This window comes from Drosophila bipectinata, chromosome 3L (genome assembly GCF_030179905.1).
Source record: "Drosophila bipectinata strain 14024-0381.07 chromosome 3L, DbipHiC1v2, whole genome shotgun sequence".
NCBI classification, from domain to species: domain Eukaryota; kingdom Metazoa; phylum Arthropoda; class Insecta; order Diptera; family Drosophilidae; genus Drosophila; species Drosophila bipectinata.
Window position 1 is genome coordinate 4985110 of NC_091738.1, and position 23245 is coordinate 5008354.

Consider the following 23245-nt stretch of genomic DNA (forward strand, 5'->3'; position numbering starts at 1 on the left):
TAAACGATTTCTGGATCGATTCTCCATCAATCTGCATCAAAATCCAGCAACAAAATATTTTTTCGATTTTTTGTCCAAATTTCTGGGGGTCCCCTTCAAAAATATAAAAAATGCTAGGAAGGACAAGGGGGCGCACAGCGATGGCTATATCTTGGCCAAGATCCTTTCCTTCCGATTCTTAAGCGGAATACCTTAAACGATTTCTGGATCGATTCTCCATCAATCTGCATCAAAATCCAGCAATAAAATATTTCTCAGATTTTTTGTCCAAATTTCTGGGGGTCCCCTTCAAAAAGTGAGAAAATGCATGGAAGGCCCACAGCGATGGCTATATCTTGGTCAATTTCCATCCGATTCTTAAGCGGAATAGCTTAATCGATTTCTGGATCGATTCTCCGTCAATCTGCATCAAAATCCAGCAGCAAAATATTTTTCAGATTTTTTGTCCCAATTTCTGAGGGTCCCCTTCAAAAAGTGAGAAAATGCATGGAAGGACAAGGGGGCCCACAGCGATAGCTATATCTTGGCCAATTTCCATCCGATTCTTAAGCGGAATACCTTAAACGATTTCTGGATCGATTCTCCGTCAATCTGCATTAAAATCCAGCAGCAAAATATTTTTCAGATATTTTGTCCAAATTTCTGGGGGTCCCCTTCAAAATTATGGAAAAATGCTTGGGAGGACAAGGGGGCCCACAGCGATAGCTATATCTTGGCCAATTTCCATCCGATTCTTAAGCGGAATACCTTAAACGATTTCTGGATTGATTCTCCGTCAATCTGTATTAAAATCCAGCAGCAAAATATTTTTCAGATTTTTTGTCCAAATTTCTGGGGGTCCCCTTCAAAAAGTGAGAAAATGCATGGAAGGCCCACAGCGATGGCTATATCTTGGTCAATTTCCATCCGATTCTTAAGCGGAATAGCTTAATCGATTTCTGGATCGATTCTCCGTCAATCTGCATCAAAATCCAGCAGCAAAATATTTTTCACATTTTTTGTCCAAATTTCTGGGGGTCCTTTCTTTTTCCCCTTCAAAAAGTGAGAAAATTGCATGGAAGGACAAGGGGGCCCACAGCGATAGCTATATCTTGGCCAATTTCCATCCGATTCTTAAGCGGAATACCTTAAACGATTTCTGGATCGATTCTCCGTCAATCTGTATTAAAATCCAGCAGCAAAATATTTTTCAGATATTTTGTCCAAATTTCTGGGGGTCCCCTTCAAAAAGTGAGAAAATGCATGGAAGGCCCACAGCGATGGCTATATCTTGGTCAATTTCCATCCGATTCTTAAGCGGAATAGCTTAATCGATTTCTGGATCGATTCTCCGTCAATCTGCATCAAAATCCAGCAGCAAAATATTTTTCAGATTTTTTGTCCCAATTTCTGAGGGTCCCCTTCAAAAAGTGAGAAAATGCATGGAAGGACAAGGGGGCCCACAGCGATAGCTATATCTTGGCCAATTTCCATCCGATTCTTAAGCGGAATACCTTAAACGATTTCTGGATCGATTCTCCGTCAATCTGCATTAAAATCCAGCAGCAAAATATTTTTCAGATATTTTGTCCAAATTTCTGGGGGTCCCCTTCAAAATTATGGAAAAATGCTTGGGAGGACAAGGGGGCCCACAGCGATAGCTATATCTTGGCCAATTTCCATCCGATTCTTAAGCGGAATACCTTAAACGATTTCTGGATCGATTCTCCGTCAATCTGCATTAAAATCCAGCAGCAAAATATTTTTCAGATTTTTTGTCCAAATTTCTGGGGGTCCCCTTCAAAAAGTGAGAAAATGCATGGAAGGACAAGGGGGCCCACAGCGATAGCTATATCTTGGCCAATTTCCATCCGATTCTTAAGCGGAATACCTTAAACGATTTCTGGATCGATTCTCCGTCAACCTGCATTAAAATCCAGCAGCAAAATATTTTTCAGATTTTTTGTCCAAATTTCTGGGGGTCCCCTTCAAAAATATGGAAAAATGCTTGGAAGGACAAGGGGGCCCACAGCGATAGCTATATCTTGGCCAATTTCTATTTGATTCTTAAGCGGAATACCTTAAACGATTTCTGGATCGATTCTCCGTCAATCTGCATTAAAATCCAGCAGCAAAATATTTTTCAGATTTTTTGTCCAAATTTCTGGGGGTCCCCTTCAAAAAGTGAGAAAATGCATGGAAGGACAAGGGGGCCCACAGCGATAGCTATATCTTGGCCAATTTCCATCCGATTCTTAAGCGGAATACCTTAAACGATTTCTGGATCGATTCTCCGTCAATCTGCATTAAAATCCAGCAGCAAAATATTTTTCAGATATTTTGTCCAAATTTCTGGGGGTCCCCTTAAAAATTATGGAAAAATGCTTGGGAGGACAAGGGGGCCCACAGCGATAGCTATATCTTGGCCAATTTCCATCCGATTCTTAAGCGGAATACCTTAAACGATTTCTGGATCGATTCTCCGTCAATCTGCATTAAAATCCAGCAGCAAAATATTTTTCAGATTTTTTGTCCAAATTTCTGGGGGTCCCCTTCAAAAATATGGAAAAATGCTTGGAAGGACAAGGGGGCCCACAGCGATAGCTATATCTTGGCCAATTTCTATTTGATTCTTAAGCGGAATACCTTAAACGATTTCTGGATCGATTCTCCGTCAATCTGCATTAAAATCCAGCAGCAAAATATTTTTCAGATATTTTGTCCAAATTTCTGGGGGTCCCCTTCAAAAAGTGAGAAAATGCATGGAAGGCCCACAGCGATAGCTATATCTTGGCCAATTTCCATCCGATTCTTAAGCGGAATACCTTAAACGATTTCTGGATCGATTCTCCGTCAATCTGCATTAAAATCCAGCAGCAAAATATTTTTCAGATTTTTTGTCCAAATTTCTGGGGGTCCCCTTCAAAAATATGGAAAAATGCTTGGAAGGACAAGGGGGCCCACAACGATAGCTATATCTTGGCCAATTTCCATCCGATTCTTAAGCGGAATACCTTAAACGATTTCTGGATCGATTCTCCGTCAATCTGTATTAAAATCCAGCAGCAAAATATTTTTCAGATATTTTGTCCAAATTTCTGGGGGTCCCCTTCAAAAAGTGAGAAAATGCATGGAAGGCCCACAGCGATGGCTATATCTTGGTCAATTTCCATCCGATTCTTAAGCGGAATAGCTTAATCGATTTCTGGATCGATTCTCCGTCAATCTGCATCAAAATCCAGCAGCAAAATATTTTTCAGATTTTTTGTCCCAATTTCTGAGGGTCCCCTTCAAAAAGTGAGAAAATGCATGGAAGGACAAGGGGGCCCACAGCGATAGCTATATCTTGGCCAATTTCCATCCGATTCTTAAGCGGAATACCTTAAACGATTTCTGGATCGATTCTCCGTCAATCTGCATTAAAATCCAGCAGCAAAATATTTTTCAGATATTTTGTCCAAATTTCTGGGGGTCCCCTTCAAAATTATGGAAAAATGCTTGGGAGGACAAGGGGGCCCACAGCGATAGCTATATCTTGGCCAATTTCCATCCGATTCTTAAGCGGAATACCTTAAACGATTTCTGGATCGATTCTCCGTCAATCTGCATTAAAATCCAGCAGCAAAATATTTTTCAGATTTTTTGTCCAAATTTCTGGGGGTCCCCTTCAAAAAGTGAGAAAATGCATGGAAGGACAAGGGGGCCCACAGCGATAGCTATATCTTGGCCAATTTCCATCCGATTCTTAAGCGGAATACCTTAAACGATTTCTGGATCGATTCTCCGTCAATCTGCATTAAAATCCAGCAGCAAAATATTTTTCAGATTTTTTGTCCAAATTTCTGGGGGTCCCCTTCAAAAATATGGAAAAATGCTTGGAAGGACAAGGGGGCCCACAGCGATAGCTATATCTTGGCCAATTTCTATTTGATTCTTAAGCGGAATACCTTAAACGATTTCTGGATCGATTCTCCGTCAATCTGCATTAAAATCCAGCAGCAAAATATTTTTCAGATTTTTTGTCCAAATTTCTGGGGGTCCCCTTCAAAAAGTGAGAAAATGCATGGAAGGACAAGGGGGCCCACAGCGATAGCTATATCTTGGCCAATTTCCATCCGATTCTTAAGCGGAATACCTTAAACGATTTCTGGATCGATTCTCCGTCAATCTGCATTAAAATCCAGCAGCAAAATATTTTTCAGATATTTTGTCCAAATTTCTGGGGGTCCCCTTAAAAATTATGGAAAAATGCTTGGGAGGACAAGGGGGCCCACAGCGATAGCTATATCTTGGCCAATTTCCATCCGATTCTTAAGCGGAATACCTTAAACGATTTCTGGATCGATTCTCCGTCAATCTGCATTAAAATCCAGCAGCAAAATATTTTTCAGATTTTTTGTCCAAATTTCTGGGGGTCCCCTTCAAAAATATGGAAAAATGCTTGGAAGGACAAGGGGGCCCACAGCGATAGCTATATCTTGGCCAATTTCTATTTGATTCTTAAGCGGAATACCTTAAACGATTTCTGGATCGATTCTCCGTCAATCTGCATTAAAATCCAGCAGCAAAATATTTTTCAGATTTTTTGTCCAAATTTCTGGGGGTCCCCTTCAAAAAGTGAGAAAATGCATGGAAGGACAAGGGGGCCCACAGCGATAGCTATATCTTGGCCAATTTCCATCCGATTCTTAAGCGGAATACCTTAAACGATTTCTGGATCGATTCTCCGTCAATCTGCATTAAAATCCAGCAGCAAAATATTTTTCAGATTTTTTGTCCAAATTTCTGGGGGTCCCCTTCAAAAATATGGAAAAATGCTTGGAAGGACAAGGGGGCCCACAGCGATAGCTATATCTTGGCCAATTTCTATTTGATTCTTAAGCGGAATACCTTAAACGATTTCTGGATCGATTCTCCGTCAATCTGCATTAAAATCCAGCAGCAAAATATTTTTCAGATTTTTTGTCCAAATTTCTGGGGGTCCCCTTCAAAAAGTGAGAAAATGCATGGAAGGACAAGGGGGCCCACAGCGATAGCTATATCTTGGCCAATTTCCATCCGATTCTTAAGCGGAATACCTTAAACGATTTCTGGATCGATTCTCCGCCAATCTGCATTAAAATCCAGCAGCAAAATATTTTTCACATTTTTTGTCCAAATTTCTGGGGGTCCCCTTCAAAAATATGGAAAAATGCTTGGAAGGACAAGGGGGCCCACAGCGATAGCTATATCTTGGCCAATTTCCATCCGATTCTTAAGCGGAATACCTTAAACGATTTCTGGATCGATTCTCCGTCAATCTGCATTAAAATCCAGCAGCAAAATATTTTTCAGATTTTTTGTCCAAATTTCTGGGGGTCCCCTTCAAAAAGTGAGAAAATGCATGGAAGGCCCACAGCGATGGCTATATCTTGGCCAATTTCCATCCGATTCTTAAGCGGAATACCTTAAACGATTTCTGGATCGATTCTCAATCCATCTGCATCAAAATCCAGCAACAAAATATTTTTCAGATTTTTGTCAAGTTTTTCGACCTTAAGTTGGTTTACTTCCTCGTTTTACTTCAAAATGAAATTTTGTTGAGAAACTCGCTGTCTGCATGTCCGCCTATATAGCTTCTGTATCTGTATCTGCATTGGGGCGCCTCATTAGCCACAGGGTAAACAAATTTCGCAGCCAAGCCGAAAACCAAACCAAGTCGATGTTGGAGAGGTGAGGCGAGTAGAATGTGTTGCGAGGTTTTGTTTGTTTGCTCACATTTGAGATACATTTAGCTGCCGTTGCGACATCGAAGTTTTTTAACCTTTTGAATACTTCCCAATATATTCCATACCTATATGTGTACATATGTATATGGTGTGTGCGGAGAAGCGCCAGACGATTGGAAACGTAAGGTAAACGTGCACTTTCCGATAAGAAGGACGCACGAAAATCGCATTTTGATTTGTATTCCGTATTTGATCAGATACTCGCGCACAGTCGCGGATACAGATACAAAGATACACGGCAGACCAGGAGTGACTTTCCTATTTGCCTGGCAGTTTGTAATTGTTTGCTTAAGTGCATTCAATTGACAGATAATGACGGCTTCTCCAGCCCGGTTTATTTTTCTTTTTTTGAGAGAGAGACCTTATCCTTCTTATGATATCAATTCATTTTGATATATATAGAAATATTTTCCAGTTTTTGGTTTATTTACTTTACCTTTTCTGGGTTTTTGTTTACCGCCACATAATTTATTATCTCTGCTTATCGTTTCATATTTCATTTACCCATTTCTTTTTTAATTTTTATGTGGCAAGTTTAAGTTGCTTGGGTTTTAGAGACCCTTCAGAGTTAAAGTTTAATTTCTGGACTCAATCGCCTTTGACGTCTATTATGATGGATTAATTTTCAATTATGAAAGAGTTCCCCTCGAAGCTACAAATTGAAAAGAATCGCTTATCAAAAGGCTGCCTTCAATTTCGGACTCTTTCTAATCTCTGCGCTCATATATCGCTAATAATCAATTTTCAATTAATTCAAAATCTCTTATCAGCTCCACGGGCCTCCCCCCAGTGCCACGTCTGCCCCCTGATATTTATGAAGATGGAAAAATTATAAAAATTTGTTTAAAGCCGTTTAAATGGTCGTCACATCACTCGAAAAGTTAAGAATTGAAGTTGGAAAGAAGTGGCGTAATCTAATCAGTGACGGGGCAGCGATTTAATTTATATAATCAACTTGTTTTCATAATTAAAAAATATTAAAATTGTTTATTATAGCACACGCACACCGTCCACCCAGCCCCAGTCCCAGTCCAGATAGGAGACGGCTATTTGCTCCATTTGATTGGATTGGTTCGAGTCCGCTTATCTTGGCCTAATTGAAATTGCATTGAAATTGATTGATTTGGCCATAAACGGTTGACAGAATATCAAATTTTGTACTCAAATTTCTTTCTTTCTTTCGATTTGTTACCCTTTTCTTAATCGTTTTATTTTAGCCAGGTTGATTTGTGTGGCAATTAAAGAACTGAAACCCGAAATTCCCGGCTACCGGTTACCGGCCAGATGACAACTCAGGAGTGCAAAGGTCTGGGCCGTCGAGGGCTGTAAATCACTTGAATTCGTATTCGAATTCGGCTGCCAATTGTAAATTTTATTTAAATGCTTCAAAAGGGTTTGGGGGCTATAATCTGGAGAGGTGTGATTGGAGCCATAGACTGCCAAAGAAACTTGAGACCGTCTGGTGGAAATTATGATTTCATATTTAACACTTGAGAACTGAGGACCCTTTCTAATTGAATTCCAGACTTAACAAATTAATATTTATAATGGCAATATGTAGAAAAACCCCCGATCAAGTTCCCAAAACAATTTACTCATCCCAAGTGTCACGTAGCCCCACTGAAAACAAAAGATTGCCCTTAGACATTCCCACGTTCTTAATTAGCCGCTCTCCATGGCCAAATGGCAAATAACAACGAAATGAAAACTAAGCAAATATCAAAAGTTTTTCAAAAACATTTAGCAAAGTCAATAAATTGTCATCTATTGGAGGAGGCGCCTCGGGGACGACTACGAAGCTTATATTAATCTCCATTAAAAAGGAATTTCAATGAATTTATGATGGCCGACAAAGTGCCGCAGTGGCGCCATCTAGCTTTCAATTGTCTGCTCCACCCTTATCTCCTCTCGAAGCCCCCTTTTCCCCCTTAATCTTTGCTACCTTACTTACGCACATTCGCCAAAAAAAAACCAAAATAATTCAAAAGTAAATAAAAATTTGGAAAAAAAATGAAGAAAAATATACGATTGTATACCTTGGATACCTCTCCCCAATAGTACCAATCCCCATACCCAAGTCCACTTGGCCACAAAATCATCAGCGTCTTCGTCGGCGAGCCGGGTAAACATTTTAAGCTGCCAGCCCGAAAAACGCTAATGGGTAAACACAGATGCGGTTAAAGTGATTCCAACGGATGCCGGAGATTTGAACTTTGCGGAGGATTCTTGAAAAAGGTGGCTTGAAGACATTTGAAAATGCTTGAAACTGAGATAATTGTTTTAAAAAGTAACGAACTAATTATGATTTAAATATATATTTGATATAGATCCTTTCAAGTGTTTTTTTTAACAAGAATTCCTTCCACTCAGAGAAGAACCGGTTATCAAAAAACCACTATAGTTTTTTCTATAAAACTATATATCAACATCTTTCGAAAGAAAACCATATAACCCCACCATAATCAAAAATCAAGATTGAATTAAAAAACACCAAAAAAAATTAGCCAATCTATCATTTGCCCTTTAATCAAATCAAAACGCGGAAAACTGACCCGCAAGGACTCAAGGAAATTGCCACTTGAACGGATCAAATCTCTCGATTAGCGGGTTAATCAACTTAATTGAGGGATTACGAGAACCCGAAGAGTTGCCAAGAGAGTGCGAATTGCGATCGATTCCAGTGGAATTTTTGATTTATCAAATATATGGAACCTAAACTCATACCCCTGTTTTTATTGCCAAAGTCTTATCAAGATGTATTAAGCTCTAATCATAGACGTTGATTTACCAGTCCGAAAACAGACCCTATTCGCACCCAACCTTATAAATAAGCCATTACCAAGCCCATCGTATATTAGTAATAACAATTGCCATTTATCAATAATTTTGAAATCGCCTCATCAACTTGGCCTCAGCCCTCTCGCTTCTTTGTTTGATTTTAGTTCTCTGATAAGTGGAACTTGTGGAGGAGTTAGTACTACTATGTGGGTTCAAGCAGGGTACTGATATGGAGGAGCCTATGACAAATCTCTGGGCCACAATGTTGAGTGGCCAATTGCTTCCGTATCTCAATTTAGACCATATATATTGTCATCATTGCCTGCATGGCGAAATTTCTGCCTAACTCTTACTGATTCAATTATATTGAGACTGATATAGGTTTAGAAGGTAAGGTTCGTAATAGACATGCTGTCACCCCCAAAACATTGATTACGTATTGGGATCATGAGTGTTGTGATGCATTCAAAATTACCAACTCGATTGACGTAGGTTAAGTTCTTCCGGTAACAATAAGTCATATTTTATGGCAGGAAGGAAAATAAGTTCTCTATTTGATAATGAAATCATGTGTAATTAGTAATATTTATATATTTTTCGCATGAATTTTGAGAGGTAGGCAACCGACTTAGTCACTTTTTTTTTGGGAAGGAAGGTTGACAGTTTAGAGGAAGCGGCTTCTTTTGGAGTTTTTTTTTTCAAACCTTAGTTTACCTTACACCTCAACAGCGGCACTCACCTCAGAGCTCAGAGCTCCGAAGTCGGTGTCCAGGTGAACATAACTCACCACTTGATTTATGCAAATAAGCCACGTTTAATTATGACCATTAGCCACTGTTGAGCGGCTACCGTTTTGAGTCAATAGAGCGGGCCCAAGGGGTGAAGGGGTGAGGGCTGAGTGTGCCCCCTTGGGGCTTTTAGTCGGTTTGCATTTCGATTTCGCTTTGTTGTTTCCAGATGCCCAGGTATTCGGGGGACAAAAAGAGATGGTCTGAGACAATGATGCCTGCCTTTAATGAGTTTTATATTGACCCAAGGTATTGACCGAGTTATAAAGTAAAGCAAGTTGTGACTTTAGTGACTAATATTAAAGGGAATGCGCCAAGTTAGTCAGCTTAAACTAAGAACTTTTATTCAAAATCAAGTATTCTGTTTCCTGTACTAAAGTCTTTCAAAATCAACTAATTGATGTCTCATATAAGATATCAATACCTTCCTTACAATCACCAAAGCAAAGCTTCCACATGTGCCTTGATTAGGTTGTGCAAGGAATCCATGGACTTAATTTACAACTAATTGTCATATGACCGGCTAGTTATGGCAATCAATAGGACTTAGTTATATGGCCCGTCAGACCGATACCCTCTATATATTTTAAATCTGTGGGGATTTCCAATGGCGGTCCGACCATGACGATACGAGAAACTCGGACCGTCTAATTGCATGCTAACTGTACTTAAATATCTTTATAATTGACGCCACAGTGGGTGTCGTAAAAAGCACGTACGGCACTGGTCCGCGTAATACTAGTAGGTCTATTTGAGAAGGTCTTAGGAGTGGAGACACCGACCGAACCCCCAATCAGACCCACATACACATCACCCACCCCACAAGCCACCATCCACCAACCACCCGCAATAAAAAGTATTTATGTTATTTGTCAAGTTTATCGCACCAGTTCCAGTGGCGGTGGCCAGGGTATGGTGGCTTGGGGGAATGGCAGGAGCCTAATTAAACCACCAGCTTTATCGTCTTGTAAAGATCGAAATTATTGCCACCGTTCCCGCCTTGCAATGCCTTTTTTTTACGACCCCCATTTTCCAATACCAGTAGCCCTCCCGTACACTCACCCACTTATATATCATTTTTCGAAATGTTTAAAACATATATATAGAAAAGTATGTCCGTGGGGAGTATATAGAAGTTATACAGATTGCATTTTGTGGCTCTGTCTTTTGATTTGTTGACTCTGATAACCATTACTATGGTTCGTAGGGGTTTCTTTGAAATTTATGACTCTTTGATTGGACTATAAATAAATGAATATTGCAATGTTGTAATGGAGGTATTTAACAGATTCCTCAGTTTAAATTTTAAAAATTAAAATAGTTGTACTAACCCCTAAAACAAAATTTAAATCCCCTTTCTGGAAAAGATCATCTATGAAAGCTATGATGCCAAGCCTTAAGCCGCCTAAAGTGATTGTGATTGCAATGTGCAATGTCAATAAAACCCAACAAAAATCGAGTAAAGCAAAATATAGGCATTGAAAAAGCCCAAGCCGGGCAAACACAAACATCCGATGTGGAGATGAGCATGAAGATTCATCAGATCCATCGATATCCAACTGCCACCTGCCACCAAACAGAAGCCAAATGAGCTTGTCGGGCCGGAAACTGACGGTGTCTTCAATTGAAGTCGGGAACGGAGTCCGCTTGAGCTGCAACTGTAGGACCCACAGGCGGTATCGGGCCTGGGGATCAAAAGGTCCGCTCCAGCGGATCTTCTTTGGGTCAAGCAAACGCTTTGCTTCTTGGCATCTTAATCCGAAGTGGCTACTGAGTTGCCTCCTAAGAAGAAGCCATAGCTGGAGTCCATTCTGCATTCTTCTGCAAACACTTCTGTCCGGCTACCAATCCAATCCGGTGGCCATCCGTTCCATCCATCAATCTCCTGCGGCAAATAAACTCGAGTGCCTCATATGCAAATATCCAATATTTGCTCTTGGATTATTAAGTGAGCCAGCCAGCATCACATCCCATTCCTATGCCCATTTCCAGTTCCCATCGCTGTTGCATCTCCTTCCTTGAGGTGGCTTGTTAACTGTTTGCTTGGGCTGTTTAATCGCTTTAATGGTTAGACAATTAAGAGTTCTTTGGGACACCTCTTTAAGTGATTATTGGAGAAGAAATTCGAAAGGTTTTAAATCAATAATGGTTTAGGATTTTAACTAGAATATGACTAGATTTGCAGAAACAAAAGATAGATAGATTCTGCATAATTTCCTTTGTTTATTTCAATTGCATTTCATGGAAATGTTTTCGGCCCTATTGACATTACAATAAATACAAAATTGTATCGTTAACTTTTACAAAGAACTGTTCCACGCCGCCGCCCTACTGGTGCATACTGTATATAGTTTAACCACCGGCAAGTGTTCGGAATGTGCACAGAGCCGACATTGGCGAAATGTCGTTTAAACAGTCAACTACTCTGGTCGCCACATTCGAACTGGGACAGCGGCGCCCTTAAAAACTAACTCAATTGCGGGTGAAGATGGCACACAGGCTGCTCCCACCTGTTCCAACAAAGAAACAACAACTCTTGTGTCTCATTTACATATGCGCATTGCTGTTGTGTTGTTGTTGGCTGTGGACAGAAGTGCCGCCGTGGCCAAATTTGTTCGGTGCTTTTTGGGGATTACTCCTTGGAAGCCATGTGTCCCACCAGGTTACTGGTGATCTTCTCGATCTTCTTCAGGTCCGGCATGTTCTCGGCTTTGTACTGAACGCACTGTGGGTGGATAAAGGTGGATTAAGGCATGTTTCTCCAGGAAATCAGCAACCTTACCTTAACGTTGTCCGTCATTTTGAGCAGTATGTGTCCTTTGGAGTGCACGTATTTCATGGTGTAGCGGCAGTTCTGAGGATTCGCCATGTACATGTTCTCGGCGGCGATCTCAAAGTCCTCCCAGTTCTTCACAAAAACCATTTTGGATATTTGGGAAATAGAAATCCAAGTGCAAACGGAATGGATGAAAACAACAACAACGGGACGGCGTGACGTTGATAAAGAGTGACTGAAGCTTAAAAAAATACTAAATCGATTATAAATATCGATACATTTGAGGTCTATGTCAGCTATCGATACAAGTAGATTTGGTATTATACCAGTAACTTGACACAGCCACACTGCGCCCATTCTTCGTTCGCTCACTGCAATATTTATTGCAAAAAAAATGTGAAAATCTATAGACTCGTTAAAAATAGTGCTCAATCATACGCATCGGATGGCCGCGGAGGCGTGGGCAACAAAATCCGGGGAAATGCAGCGTGAGAAAGTCGCGAAAAACGATGATATCTAGTCAAGGAAATGTAAACGTTATTGGAAGGGGAAGAGCAGAGACGAGGCTAAACCAACAACAACAACAACATTAGAGGGGGGGAAATAAAATGAAAAACGCAAATTAAAAGTGACACGCAGAAACAAAAAGTTTCATTTATAATATAAACAATATACTAGAGTGCAGCGAAATTATAAATACAAGTGACCACAAACAAATCAAGTGTGAGCAAAGAGTGCGTATGTGTGGGTGACGTTTCCCTATACCCCTCTCAGTCGCTCCCTCGCAACATTATTGTTGTGGGGTTGAAAAGGAATTGCCTGCATAACGGTTAACGCGTGACGTCCGATCCAAACAGCAGTCAAGTGCACCCACCCACACCACCCCCAGCACCAAAAACACCCAAACAATAAATTCCATTTAAAGAGACAGAGAAAGATCTCTCTGTTTTCCCAGTACCAGGTCCATCATGATGGACAACGACGATACCCTGCTCAACAATGGTGGGCCTCAGTCTGGGGCGGAGACCGTTTACGGGACGGAGGAAAACAACATGGTCATGTCGGAGAAGGTAATTGCCAGCCAGCCAGGCAACGATCCACAAGTGACTCTACTTGTTGTATATTTTTAGATTTAAAAATAAAAACTAATATTTAATTAAGAAATGCATCATAATTCCAAAGAATAAAGATTCATAATCCATCCCTGAATCATTCTGGGTGGACTCATTTCTCCCAGGTCTGATAAGGAGCATATCTTTTTCTTGGCTGGTCCTCCTTAACACCCCCAGGACCAGATATGCGGGCAGAAAGTAACTCACAAACATGAGATAATGAGGCTATAAAAGTGTCCCAAGCGGAAATGCTATACAATCGCAGAACCGGCTTTCTTTTCGCTCTACATACATTTGTATATCTCTTGTATACCTATCATTAAAGCTCTGATTTTTTATGTAAAAAGCGCATCCAACAATTGTTTATTGGTCATCAGCTGATGCCCTCTGGTCATTGACATTCGAGTGGCAGCCAAAAATAGGAAAAAAGCAGGAAGAGAGCCGAGAAAGAGTGCCAAGAGAAGTACAAAACTGGGGTCCAATAATCAATAAAGTTAGTCAGTGGGTTTCTATATTTTATGACCACTCACGCAATCCTTTTCAGAGAATAGCTAGCTCTGGAATATCAAGAGTATCACATTTTCCTCAAGTGTATAAATGTTATTCTTTTGCTCTTTGCAATCTCAGGTTTATTTTTATTTTTTCACCCCAATTCTCTGATTGATTTTGCACTTTATCAGCTTCGCGCCAGCTTTAATCGGGCTATGCAAATTATAGCACTGTCAGTCATGGTACTAAGTGGCCTACTAGTACAAGTGTGATTTACTTCCTGCCCTTCCCAATGAGCTCATCAGGTTGGCCCGCTCGCTCGCCAGCTCACATGTTTTCCCTGATAAGCTACCTGTTAATTGAGTAATGAGTTCGAAAACGTGTTTCTTGGCCCACAGTGGCCACAGAAGAAACTATTTGTGAAACAAGTCTGGGCCAAAAAAAAATAAAAAAAAAAATGTTTGAATACTTAAGCATGACTTTGGCTGTATGGCCTTTTAAGTATCTAAGCCTAGCCTTGGTTTGGTTTTTTTTTTTAGAGAGGAAGGGAGTGGGGAATGCTATAAATATATCCAACAGATGTTACTTATTTTTATTATTTTATTTTAATTATTTAAATAAAAATACAAGTGCACTTATGGGTTTTCACATGGACATTATAATTTCTTCATTAGTTGCCACATTTATGTTAATTTTCTTGTTAATTAATCACTACTCATCTCACCTATTTTTATGTTTTCTAATTTTTATTTAAATTTAAATTATAAAAACTTTTGTTTTATGTGTCCTTTACACTTTGTTTTTGTTCTTTTCTTTCCATTTCAGAATGAAGAGGTTGTCAGCATCGTGAGTTATCCAAAATTTTTCGTTTCTGGTTCATTTAAATCCTATTTGTTCTATTAGTTTGTCTATCTTTCTGTTCTGATACTTAAATGCACGATATATTATTAACTATAATATTCTCTTAAGTACCACATTTCACGCCCTGCTTTTGTTTTTTGTTCTGAAATTCCTTTACTAACAACCTAAGGCCGAGAAGGTGTCAACCTTAACCTTTTTCTCGGTTTTGTATACTGCGGGGTTTTGTATATATTCTAGTCCAGCCTCCCAGCTGAATGCATGACTTACGATTGCGGAGGGGTGGGCTTTATATCTCTATATCATGTCGGTTCCACATTAGGTCATATTTCAAGAGCTTTCCATTCATAAGAACGTGGCCGCAAACCACAATTACGTTAATTAGGCAATTAAATGGAAGCCTTCTCTCTTTCTGCTTCCATAATTATATTTATTTGTAAATAAATTCATCAAAAATATGACTATTTATTCTACTAATCAAATGCACCTTGTGTTCCTTTGCTATAAAAATTTAAAATCAGTTAACTCATGCACTTGCCTTTCTTCTTCTATCGTGCCACGCCTTCTTGCAGGTCCAACAACTGGCTGGGAGCATTTATCAGGAGTTCGAACGGATGATCAATCGGTATGACGAGGATGTGGTGAAGAACCTGATGCCCCTGTTGGTGAACGTGCTGGAGTGCCTGGACGCCTCCTATCGCATCAATCAGGAGCAGGACGTGGAGGTGGAGCTGCTTCGGGAGGACAACGAGCAGCTGGTGACACAATATGAGCGGGAGAAGAGTGCCCGAAAACAGTCCGAACAGAAGGTAATACTTATTTTTTATTTAAAAAACACATTTTAATTAAATATATAATCACTAGCTACTGGAGGCCGAGGATCTGGCTGAGCAGGAGAACAAGGAGCTAGCCACCAGACTGGAGTCGGTGGAGAGCATTGTGCGAATGCTAGAGTTGAAGCACAAAAACAGTCTGGAGCATGCCAGCCGCCTGGAGGAGCGAGAAGCGGACCTCAAAAAGGTGAAAATTATTACAATCCAACCATAATACCTCTATAATCAATCACATCCACCCAACAGGAGTACAACAAGCTGCATGAACGGTATACGGAACTGTTCAAGAACCATGTGGACTATATGGAGCGCACCAAGATGCTGATGGGCTCCACCCACTCCCAAATGAGCACCGCCTCCGATCGCATGGAAGTGAGCCGAGCGCGACTGAATCCAGTTGCCAGAAGCTCGGGTCCCGTCTCCTATGGATTCGCCTCGCTGGAGAACTCTGTGATGCTGGACACCGAGACCATCTGCAGTGTGGGCAGCCAGTCGGACGACTCGGGACCACCATCGCTGCAGAACGAGCTGGACAGCCTGGCTGGGACGGTGGAGCGCGGAGCTGCCACCGATGCGCTGCAGCAACAAAATCAGGCCACCTCGCCCCAGAGCCCCGACAGTCCTGTTGTGCCAAATGTGCCCGCTAATGGTAGGTGCCAGGGTCCTTTGGATATTAATTCTTTGCCTCTTACTGATCCACTCACCGTACTAATGTTTCCTTCTCTCTATTTTTTTGATTTTTGTGTTAACTCGACTAAATCCAACACCGACACTCCGCCACATCCCAATCCAAAAACCCCATTCCCAGTTGGTCGATCGACCACCAAGAAGGAGCAGAGGTCGGACAACAATCTCTATCAGGAGCTGTCCTTCCAGGACAATGAGGAGAGTGAGGAGAATGAGATTGTGACAGGTGAGACTGGGAATATAAGAGGGAGAGAGGCTCTTCCAAACTGCACCCTAAATGTTGCTTAATAGGGACTAGGACTTACTGTAACTTTAGCTTTTTTTGAGGAGTTACAGGATGTCCTGTTTACAGAGAAACTAACTCATAAAACCTATACTGAATGCCAATATCCTTTTTTCTTCCTTTTATTTTGCTTCTACCGTGCACCTTCAACCTTGCTACACACTTTAGGCAGCTGGGTACATCCCGGAGAGTACGCGTCCTCAGGTAGGTACCACTCAACCCCCACTCAAGACCATCAATCGCAGCAGCAACCACAGCCAAGACAATTACAAGAAACTCAGCCACAAACACCATATAATTCCTACATATATGGATTCATCTATATAACCTGTAAATACATCAAATATCATGCCAGAATCGACTGAAAAAATCAAAGATATTACTATTGTCTATAAGGATCTTAACTAGTTGCGTATTTTGTGTGTGTTTCTCCTTTTTTTGTGATAATTGTTGGAAATTATTTAAGCTCGAAAGTATGTGTCAGACAGCTGAAAAGCAAAATAGATATCAAATATCAAAATTTAGATACAAAATATATAATAAAATCTTATACCATTGACCGCTAATCAAATTTCTCTTTCTTTTATGCCGAATTCTACTTGTCCAAAATCCCAACCATTTCGTTTAAATCCCACAACTATTTCCCTATTTTAAAAAATCACAAAACCAAATCGACAATACAATATTGTATTTGAAGCTAACGACAACTATTTCGGTAAGTTTAAAGTGCGCTACAAACATCCTCCATAAGTAGAGATATAGTAGCTCCTAACCGTAGGATGTAATCGTAGTTATTTTCTCTCTGATCCTTTCGCCATCGTAAGTTATCCTTCCAATCGCCTGGCATTTCCAATTCTTTAAATTTTGGTGTCAGGGCATTTTCTGAATGAGTTTTCCATTTTCATTTGGTTTTAGTTTAGTCATTTTCCATCTTTGATTTTTGTTTTCCATTTTCTCTATGATTTTTGAAAGGTTTTGGTAGTTTTGCTTGCTAGTAAGCTTTTCATACTATATTTAGTTATTATTTTAATTAAATTGCACACATCTCTCATCGAACTAACACCTATATGAGTTTCGATTGCATGTCCTTAACACTTTTCACACTTGTTTTGTAATTAAAATTTCCAAAATCCCTTCCTAACTGAGCCTTCAATCATTTTCCAGGCATGGGCAAGGAGGTTGAGAATCTCATCATGGAGAACAATGAGCTGCTGGCCACCAAGTAAGTATCCAATATCCCAAATGGGAAATCAATTAGCAGAAATCTTGTAATCTTATTCCTCCCATCCACTAGAAACGCCCTCAATATTGTCAAGGACGATTTAATTGTCAAAGTGGATGAGCTGACGGGTGAGATAGAGATTGTGCGGGAGGAGCTGAATGCCATGCAGCAATCCAGGACTAAGCTGCGGCAGCGCATCAGCGAGCTGGAGGATGAGCTGAAGAAGGCCAAGGAGCAGGTCAAGCAGCAGAGTGAGTATAATCCTACTATTTCTACAAGACTCCTCTCCTAACCCTTCTTCTCCTAGGCACCGAGCAAGAGGAGAACGATGTGCCACTGGCGCAGCGCAAGCGTTTCACTCGCGTGGAAATGGCCATGGTGCTGATGGAGCGTAACCAGTATAAGGAGCGTCTGATGGAGCTCCAGGAGGCAGTCCGTCTCACAGAAATTCTACGAGCCACCCGGACTGTTGACAATTTGGACAAGAAGTCGAAGCAAAGCATTTGGAAGTACTTTAGTAATCTTTTTACGTAAGTTTCAAAGGATATAATAATGATAGGAGTATTTATTAATGAGTAACCTTTTCCCCAAACAGCCCCTCCAACCGCCCGACGGAACGCGTCGCGGACGGTCTCGGAGGGGGGCCAATGTTTCGTCACACCGGCGGAGGAAGCCCTGCCCATAGCCATGGATCTCCCAGTCGAGGTGGAGGAGGCGACAATCGCCTTACCCTAACCAGCGGCCAGCCACCCGTTCACCCGGCCAGTGCCGGTCTGGCCAATGCCCTCATTCTGCCCAAGGACTATGCCGAAGAGGGCGGCTCGGAACGGATAAGTGCACGTCGTCGAGAGCAGTATCGACAACTGCGCGCCCATGTCCAGAAAGAGGACGGCCGGCTGCACGCCTACGGCTGGAGTTTGCCGATCAACAAGGCCAATCAGGAGGCGAATCCCAGCCGGCATTCCGGCGGCGTACCGGTCCCAGTTTACTGTAATCCCCTGGCGGAAGCGTCGCCCCACATGAAGGTGTTCTGCGCCGCGGGCGTGAATCTTCACGGGGGCTTCACCAAGGACGGGCAATCCCTGATACCTGCCAATTCACCGTATGCACCGAAATCCACGCTGAAGATAGCCGAGATCACAAGCCCCACGGCGGAGCACAGTGTGGAGGCGCTGGACAGGCAGATGGCACGCGCCAGCTTGGAGACCCTGGAGCCGGAGACACAGCTCAGCTCGTTTGTGTGGATTTGTACGAGCACCCATGCCGCCAGCACCGTCAGTGTGGTGGACGCCAACCAGTCGGCCACCGTGCTGGACGCCTTTCCCATATGCTCCTCGCATCTGCTATGCATAGCCTCGGTCCAGGGGGCAATGGAGAGCGACTACGCCCTGCTGGAGCAGTCGGAGGTGGTCAAGGCGGGCGAGATGCTGCAGAGGCCGGGCGAAGGACCAGAGCTCCTGGGCAAGGTGGAGTTTGTGCGAGTGAAACCAAAGACAGAGGACGAACAGAAGCAGCAGCAAGAGGAGGAAGAGGCCAAGGAAGCCACCGAGAAGTCCAACGAGCAGATGCCAGTCGTCGATGCCGAGGAGCCTCTTGGCAATGTGGAAGCCATCAAGATACGCCAGGCCCTCCCTGGAGCTCCCCAACGCCTGCCCGCCGATGGCGTCAATCAGGCCAATAACAACAACAATAGCAACAGTGTAGTGTTTGCCACAAAATCGCTGAACCCCATTCTGGGTACCAAGGAGCGCGAGGAGCCTGCCATGAGCTCGGTGGGACCCACCATGTGGATGGGAGCCCAGGACGGTTGGTTGTACGTGCACAGCAGCGTGGGAAGGTGGCACGAGTGCCTGCACAAGGTTCAGCTGCCGGACGCTGTCCTGGCGATTGTGCATGTGGAAGCGAGGGTTGTTGTGGCGCTGGCCAATGCCCAGCTGGCCGTGTTCCGCCGCCAGACAGACGGCCAATGGGATCTGAATAGCTATCACCTGGTGACGCTCGGTGATCGCAACCATTCGATACGTTGCCTCTGTGTGGCCGGCGAGCGCATTTGGGCGGCCCATCGCAACAAGATCTTTATCGTTGACCCTGTATCGCTCAACATTGTGCATTCGCTGGACGCTCATCCGCGCAAGGAGAGCCAAGTGCGTCAAATGGCGGCCACCGGGGCTGGAGTCTGGGTGTCCATAAGGTAATTACTAAACCCTTACGATTAAAGTCTTTTAACTGATTTTGTTCTATGATTTTCTAGACTGGACTCTACGCTGCGGCTGTACAATACCCACACCTTCGAGCACAAGCAGGACGTTGACATTGAGCCGTATGTGTCCAAGATGCTCGGCACCGGCAAGCTCGGCTTCAGCTTTGTCCGCATCACTGCTCTGATGGTGTCCTGCAACAGGCTGTGGATCGGCACCAGCAACGGGGTGATCATCTCAGTGCCACTGGCTGAGGTGCAGCAGAAGTCATCATGTAAGGCGGTTGTTAATCTTATCGAGCTTGTTCTAATGAGTGTATTGTCTTCCATAGCCGATCCCCATGGACAGATGCCGCTGTGTTGTATGGCCAACGCTCAACTCTCCTTCCATGGTCATCGGGATGCCGTCAAGTTCTTTGTTTCGGTGCCGATGCTGCAGCAGCCGAACCTTAATGGGGGACTGACCTTCACCAACAAGCGACCCGATATGCTGGTCATGTGCGGTGGCGAGGGTTACATCGATTTTCGCATAAGTAAGTGGAACAGTTGACACACCGAGCTACTGCCAGAGCCGGTGGCAAAGCTCTGAGTCAGTACCTGAGTGCCTGAGTGTATAACCATTCCATATTCCATCCCATCTGCAGGAAATGATAAGTACGATGCTAGCGATAATGCAGCGCACTTGATAGTTTGGAAAGTCGATACGTAAGCTTTGGTTTGATTTTTATTTCGTTTTATTTTCGTTTACCTTTTTTCCGCTTTTGCATTTTAAGTTTTTATATATTTTTTTAATTTGAATGCTTAGTTTTGTTATTGTCCTAAAAATTGATTTTGTATGTTCTGATGTTTGCGAGTTAATTGTGCGATTTCTGCCCCGCCTGTAGAACCTTCAATCTGTAGCAGGAAGTGTACCACTCCTACCACTCCTACATCGGATGGCGTCAAAGACGTGACCTGAACTGAAACTGAATTAAGCTCCTAAAAAGGTTTAAGCAAGTCCCATTTATAATTTATTTCTTGTTTCTATCGGCACCAATATATTACCGCCTTTATCCAAAAGACTGCAAACCAGTACCAATTACTATTCGGTTTTGCGGATGCGGATCTTAACTCATTCCGTGTAGTGTCTAAGCACAAATCACAATTTCAAGCCGCACAAAGTCTTCATGGTGTACCGTGTCCTTTGTCCCTAAACACTAAGTATCAGGGTTTGGAAATCTGTATATACAAAAAATTATATATTTTTTTAGTTATTTGCCCTTAACATTATTTATTTATTTGATTTTGTTTAATACTACACTTGCTTACTAAATCATAAAAATAATAAAAGAAAATCCCAGGACTTCCCAACTACCCTGTGCCCTGTAATATATCTCAATATGATCGAAAAATACCCTGTAGTTTTTTTCTTGTCATCGCAGCACTAACTCATCGACTATTTTTAATTCGTGTTCTTCCCCTTTGTTTGATAACATACTTGTAATCTTTATTATCCTTTCTTACAGATGATAACGATATGGAGAACAGTATCCAACTGGAACCAAATCAAACGATCGAAAATCGGGGCGACAAGAGTTACTTGATTGTGTGGCATGTTAGTCAACGTTAGAACCGATTATTCGGCTTAAGTGCAAATGAATATTTATAGCAGATATATATATGAAAGCAAATACATATACATACATGTACACCTGCAGGCTAGCGAAAGGATTACCTTAAACTTAGTATTTATCTAACATACCTTAAAACAACAAGAACTACCACAATGACTAAATCCATTGGTTCTATTTTATAATTTAGTTAAACAAATTTTCATATTTAAGCCGCCTGGTATCCCCAATTGTTTTACATTGCTTCAATTAAACCAAAAAAAAAATTAAAAAAAAAAAATAAATTAAACTACAAAGTTATTTATCCGTGATAGCCGGCAAAAATATTTCAAGAAATATATATACATTAAAAATAACATGAAGTAAGATTTAAATTTGTAAATTTTATGCGCTTAGCTGGCAGCAAGTTATATATATTTTACACAAAAACACCACATATAAATTTAAAAAATATATATATATATATATCTGAACATGATACGGAAAAGTGCGCTTTTTCGAGGGAATTTCTGCGTGATTCTTTGTCCAAATATATAGTAGAATCATCATTTTTATCAATAATTATGTTTAATTTTTTTTTTGTGTTAAATTAAAACGCAATTTATGTTTAGATACTTTGTTAAATAATTTTAATTTTTAGTTCAAAGAGTTCATGCCTTAACCTTGATTGTTATTCATTTGTTAGTAAGCCTATGTTTTAGTAATAAATCTGATTAGTAAACTGACCAAAACTCTGATATTTTTGTATGATTTGAAAGCTCTATATATGAACTTCACTCTCATATATTTATTTCGAATTTATTTATTCACTATTTTGGTTAACATTATACCTTAAATTTATCTCATTAATTTTCCTCTCTACTTCCGCATCGAGTTCCCTTTTCTTGATTTCCACCTCCTTTTGTTTTAGCTCCTTTAGTTTTTTAATTTCCTGTTCCTTTTCAGAAATTCTCCGATTTTCATCCCTTTTTTTTGCTTCTATTTCCTGTTGCTGCTCTCTTTTCTGTTCTTCTAAACGCCTCGAAGATTCACGATCAGAAGCGGCTATAGTCTCTTTTAGATTTCTTCCTGATGTAAGCAACATGACTTTAGGTTCCTTTCGAAAGGCAGGTCGTTGCAATATTGATGAAAAAGGTTGCATTGCACGCCAATATATAGCATTTTTGAAAGTTGATAAAAAAAGTGTTCCCACCTTAGATAAGCTATATGTATAACTGAAAAAATGCTATAGGTTTGGGATGAATCATTTAAAAAAAACAATTCTTTTTAGTGGATTCACATGTTTTTATTTGTATTTATTTTTTGACTAAGCTCTTCTTAGACACTTTTTAATGTTTTCAAACTTAACTCGTAGTCTCGCAACTCCTTTTGGGCCTTCAGTTCCATTAATTGCATGTCCAAGTCCATGTTCCTCATCTGGTAACCGGCTTTTTCTTCCATTCCCTGGAGCCGTTCCTGCAGCTTATGGTCCATTTCTTCCATTTCTCTGTTGATTCTCTCTATGCTTTCTTGTAATTCTATTTTACTATTATTTATAATCATTATGACACCTCTAACCATCTCTTGTTTTTGAGTTTTTTCAAGCTTCATGATCTCTACGAATTCCATGTCTTTCGATAAGTAGGTACCTGCAATACTGTTGAAAGAAGTTTCTTTGAACCCCAATATATACCCGTTTTAAAAATGATTCACTCGATAAGGCAACTGTTTTCTTTATTATCTTTGATCTTATCTTATCATTTTATATATTGAATTAAATGGAGATTCATACTTTAGAGTTATACTTTTAGGAATTTAATTAGTTTTATATTTTAAGCCTAACTCATGTTTTTGCCACTTTTCTTCAGCTTGCAGCTCCATTTTCT

The 23245-nt window shown here is 41.1% G+C and overlaps 2 protein-coding genes across 12 annotated transcripts; one reads left to right on the forward strand and one right to left on the reverse strand.

Annotated features, from left to right (window-relative positions):
- Window positions 1-11516: 11516 nt before the first annotated feature.
- Srp9 (signal recognition particle 9) lies at window positions 11517-12320 on the reverse strand. Its single transcript, XM_017244714.2, has 2 exons — window positions 12096-12320; window positions 11517-12038 (listed from the first exon to the last, which is right to left on the reverse strand). Exons 1-2 carry the CDS (start codon window positions 12234-12236, stop codon window positions 11946-11948), a joined length of 234 nt encoding a protein of 77 aa, XP_017100203.2. The 5' UTR covers window positions 12237-12320; the 3' UTR covers window positions 11517-11945.
- A 92-nt stretch (window positions 12321-12412) lies between these two features.
- On the forward strand, window positions 12413-22111 carry syd (JNK-interacting protein syd). Of its 11 annotated transcripts, XR_011442633.1 has the most exons (17): window positions 12413-13159; window positions 14516-14536; window positions 15121-15357; window positions 15413-15568; window positions 15628-16030; window positions 16190-16294; window positions 16520-16555; window positions 17049-17066; window positions 17516-17573; window positions 17646-17824; window positions 17881-18103; window positions 18169-19764; window positions 19825-20045; window positions 20103-20303; window positions 20415-20475; window positions 20655-20756; window positions 21276-22111. XR_011442633.1 is itself a non-coding variant. In XM_017244963.3 (16 exons), exons 1-16 carry the CDS (start codon window positions 13058-13060, stop codon window positions 21277-21279), a joined length of 3621 nt encoding a protein of 1206 aa, XP_017100452.2. In that variant the 5' UTR covers window positions 12413-13057; the 3' UTR covers window positions 21280-22111. The 11 variants fall into 11 exon arrangements, 8 of the variants coding, with proteins under 8 accessions (XP_017100452.2, XP_017100449.2, XP_017100453.2 ...); XR_011442634.1 differs by lacking the exon at window positions 14516-14536; XM_017244963.3 differs by lacking the exon at window positions 20655-20756.
- Window positions 22112-23245: the final 1134 nt, after the last annotated feature.

Bases quoted from the DNA above. Each gene is read 5' to 3' on its own strand.
- syd (XM_017244960.3), top strand. From the start codon at position 13,058: ATGATGGACAACGACGATACCCTGCTCAACAATGGTGGGCCTCAGTCT. The intron at 14,537-15,120 runs GTGAGTTATCCA...GCCTTCTTGCAG, and splicing joins ATGAAGAGGTTGTCAGCATC to GTCCAACAACTGGCTGGGAG. The intron at 17,825-17,880 runs GTGAGTATAATC...TTCTTCTCCTAG, and splicing joins GGAGCAGGTCAAGCAGCAGA to GCACCGAGCAAGAGGAGAAC.
- Srp9 (XM_017244714.2), bottom strand. From the start codon at position 12,236: ATGGTTTTTGTGAAGAACTGGGAGGACTTTGAGATCGCCGCCGAGAAC. The intron at 12,039-12,095 runs GTAAGGTTGCTG...ATCCACCCACAG, and splicing joins AAATGACGGACAACGTTAAG to TGCGTTCAGTACAAAGCCGA.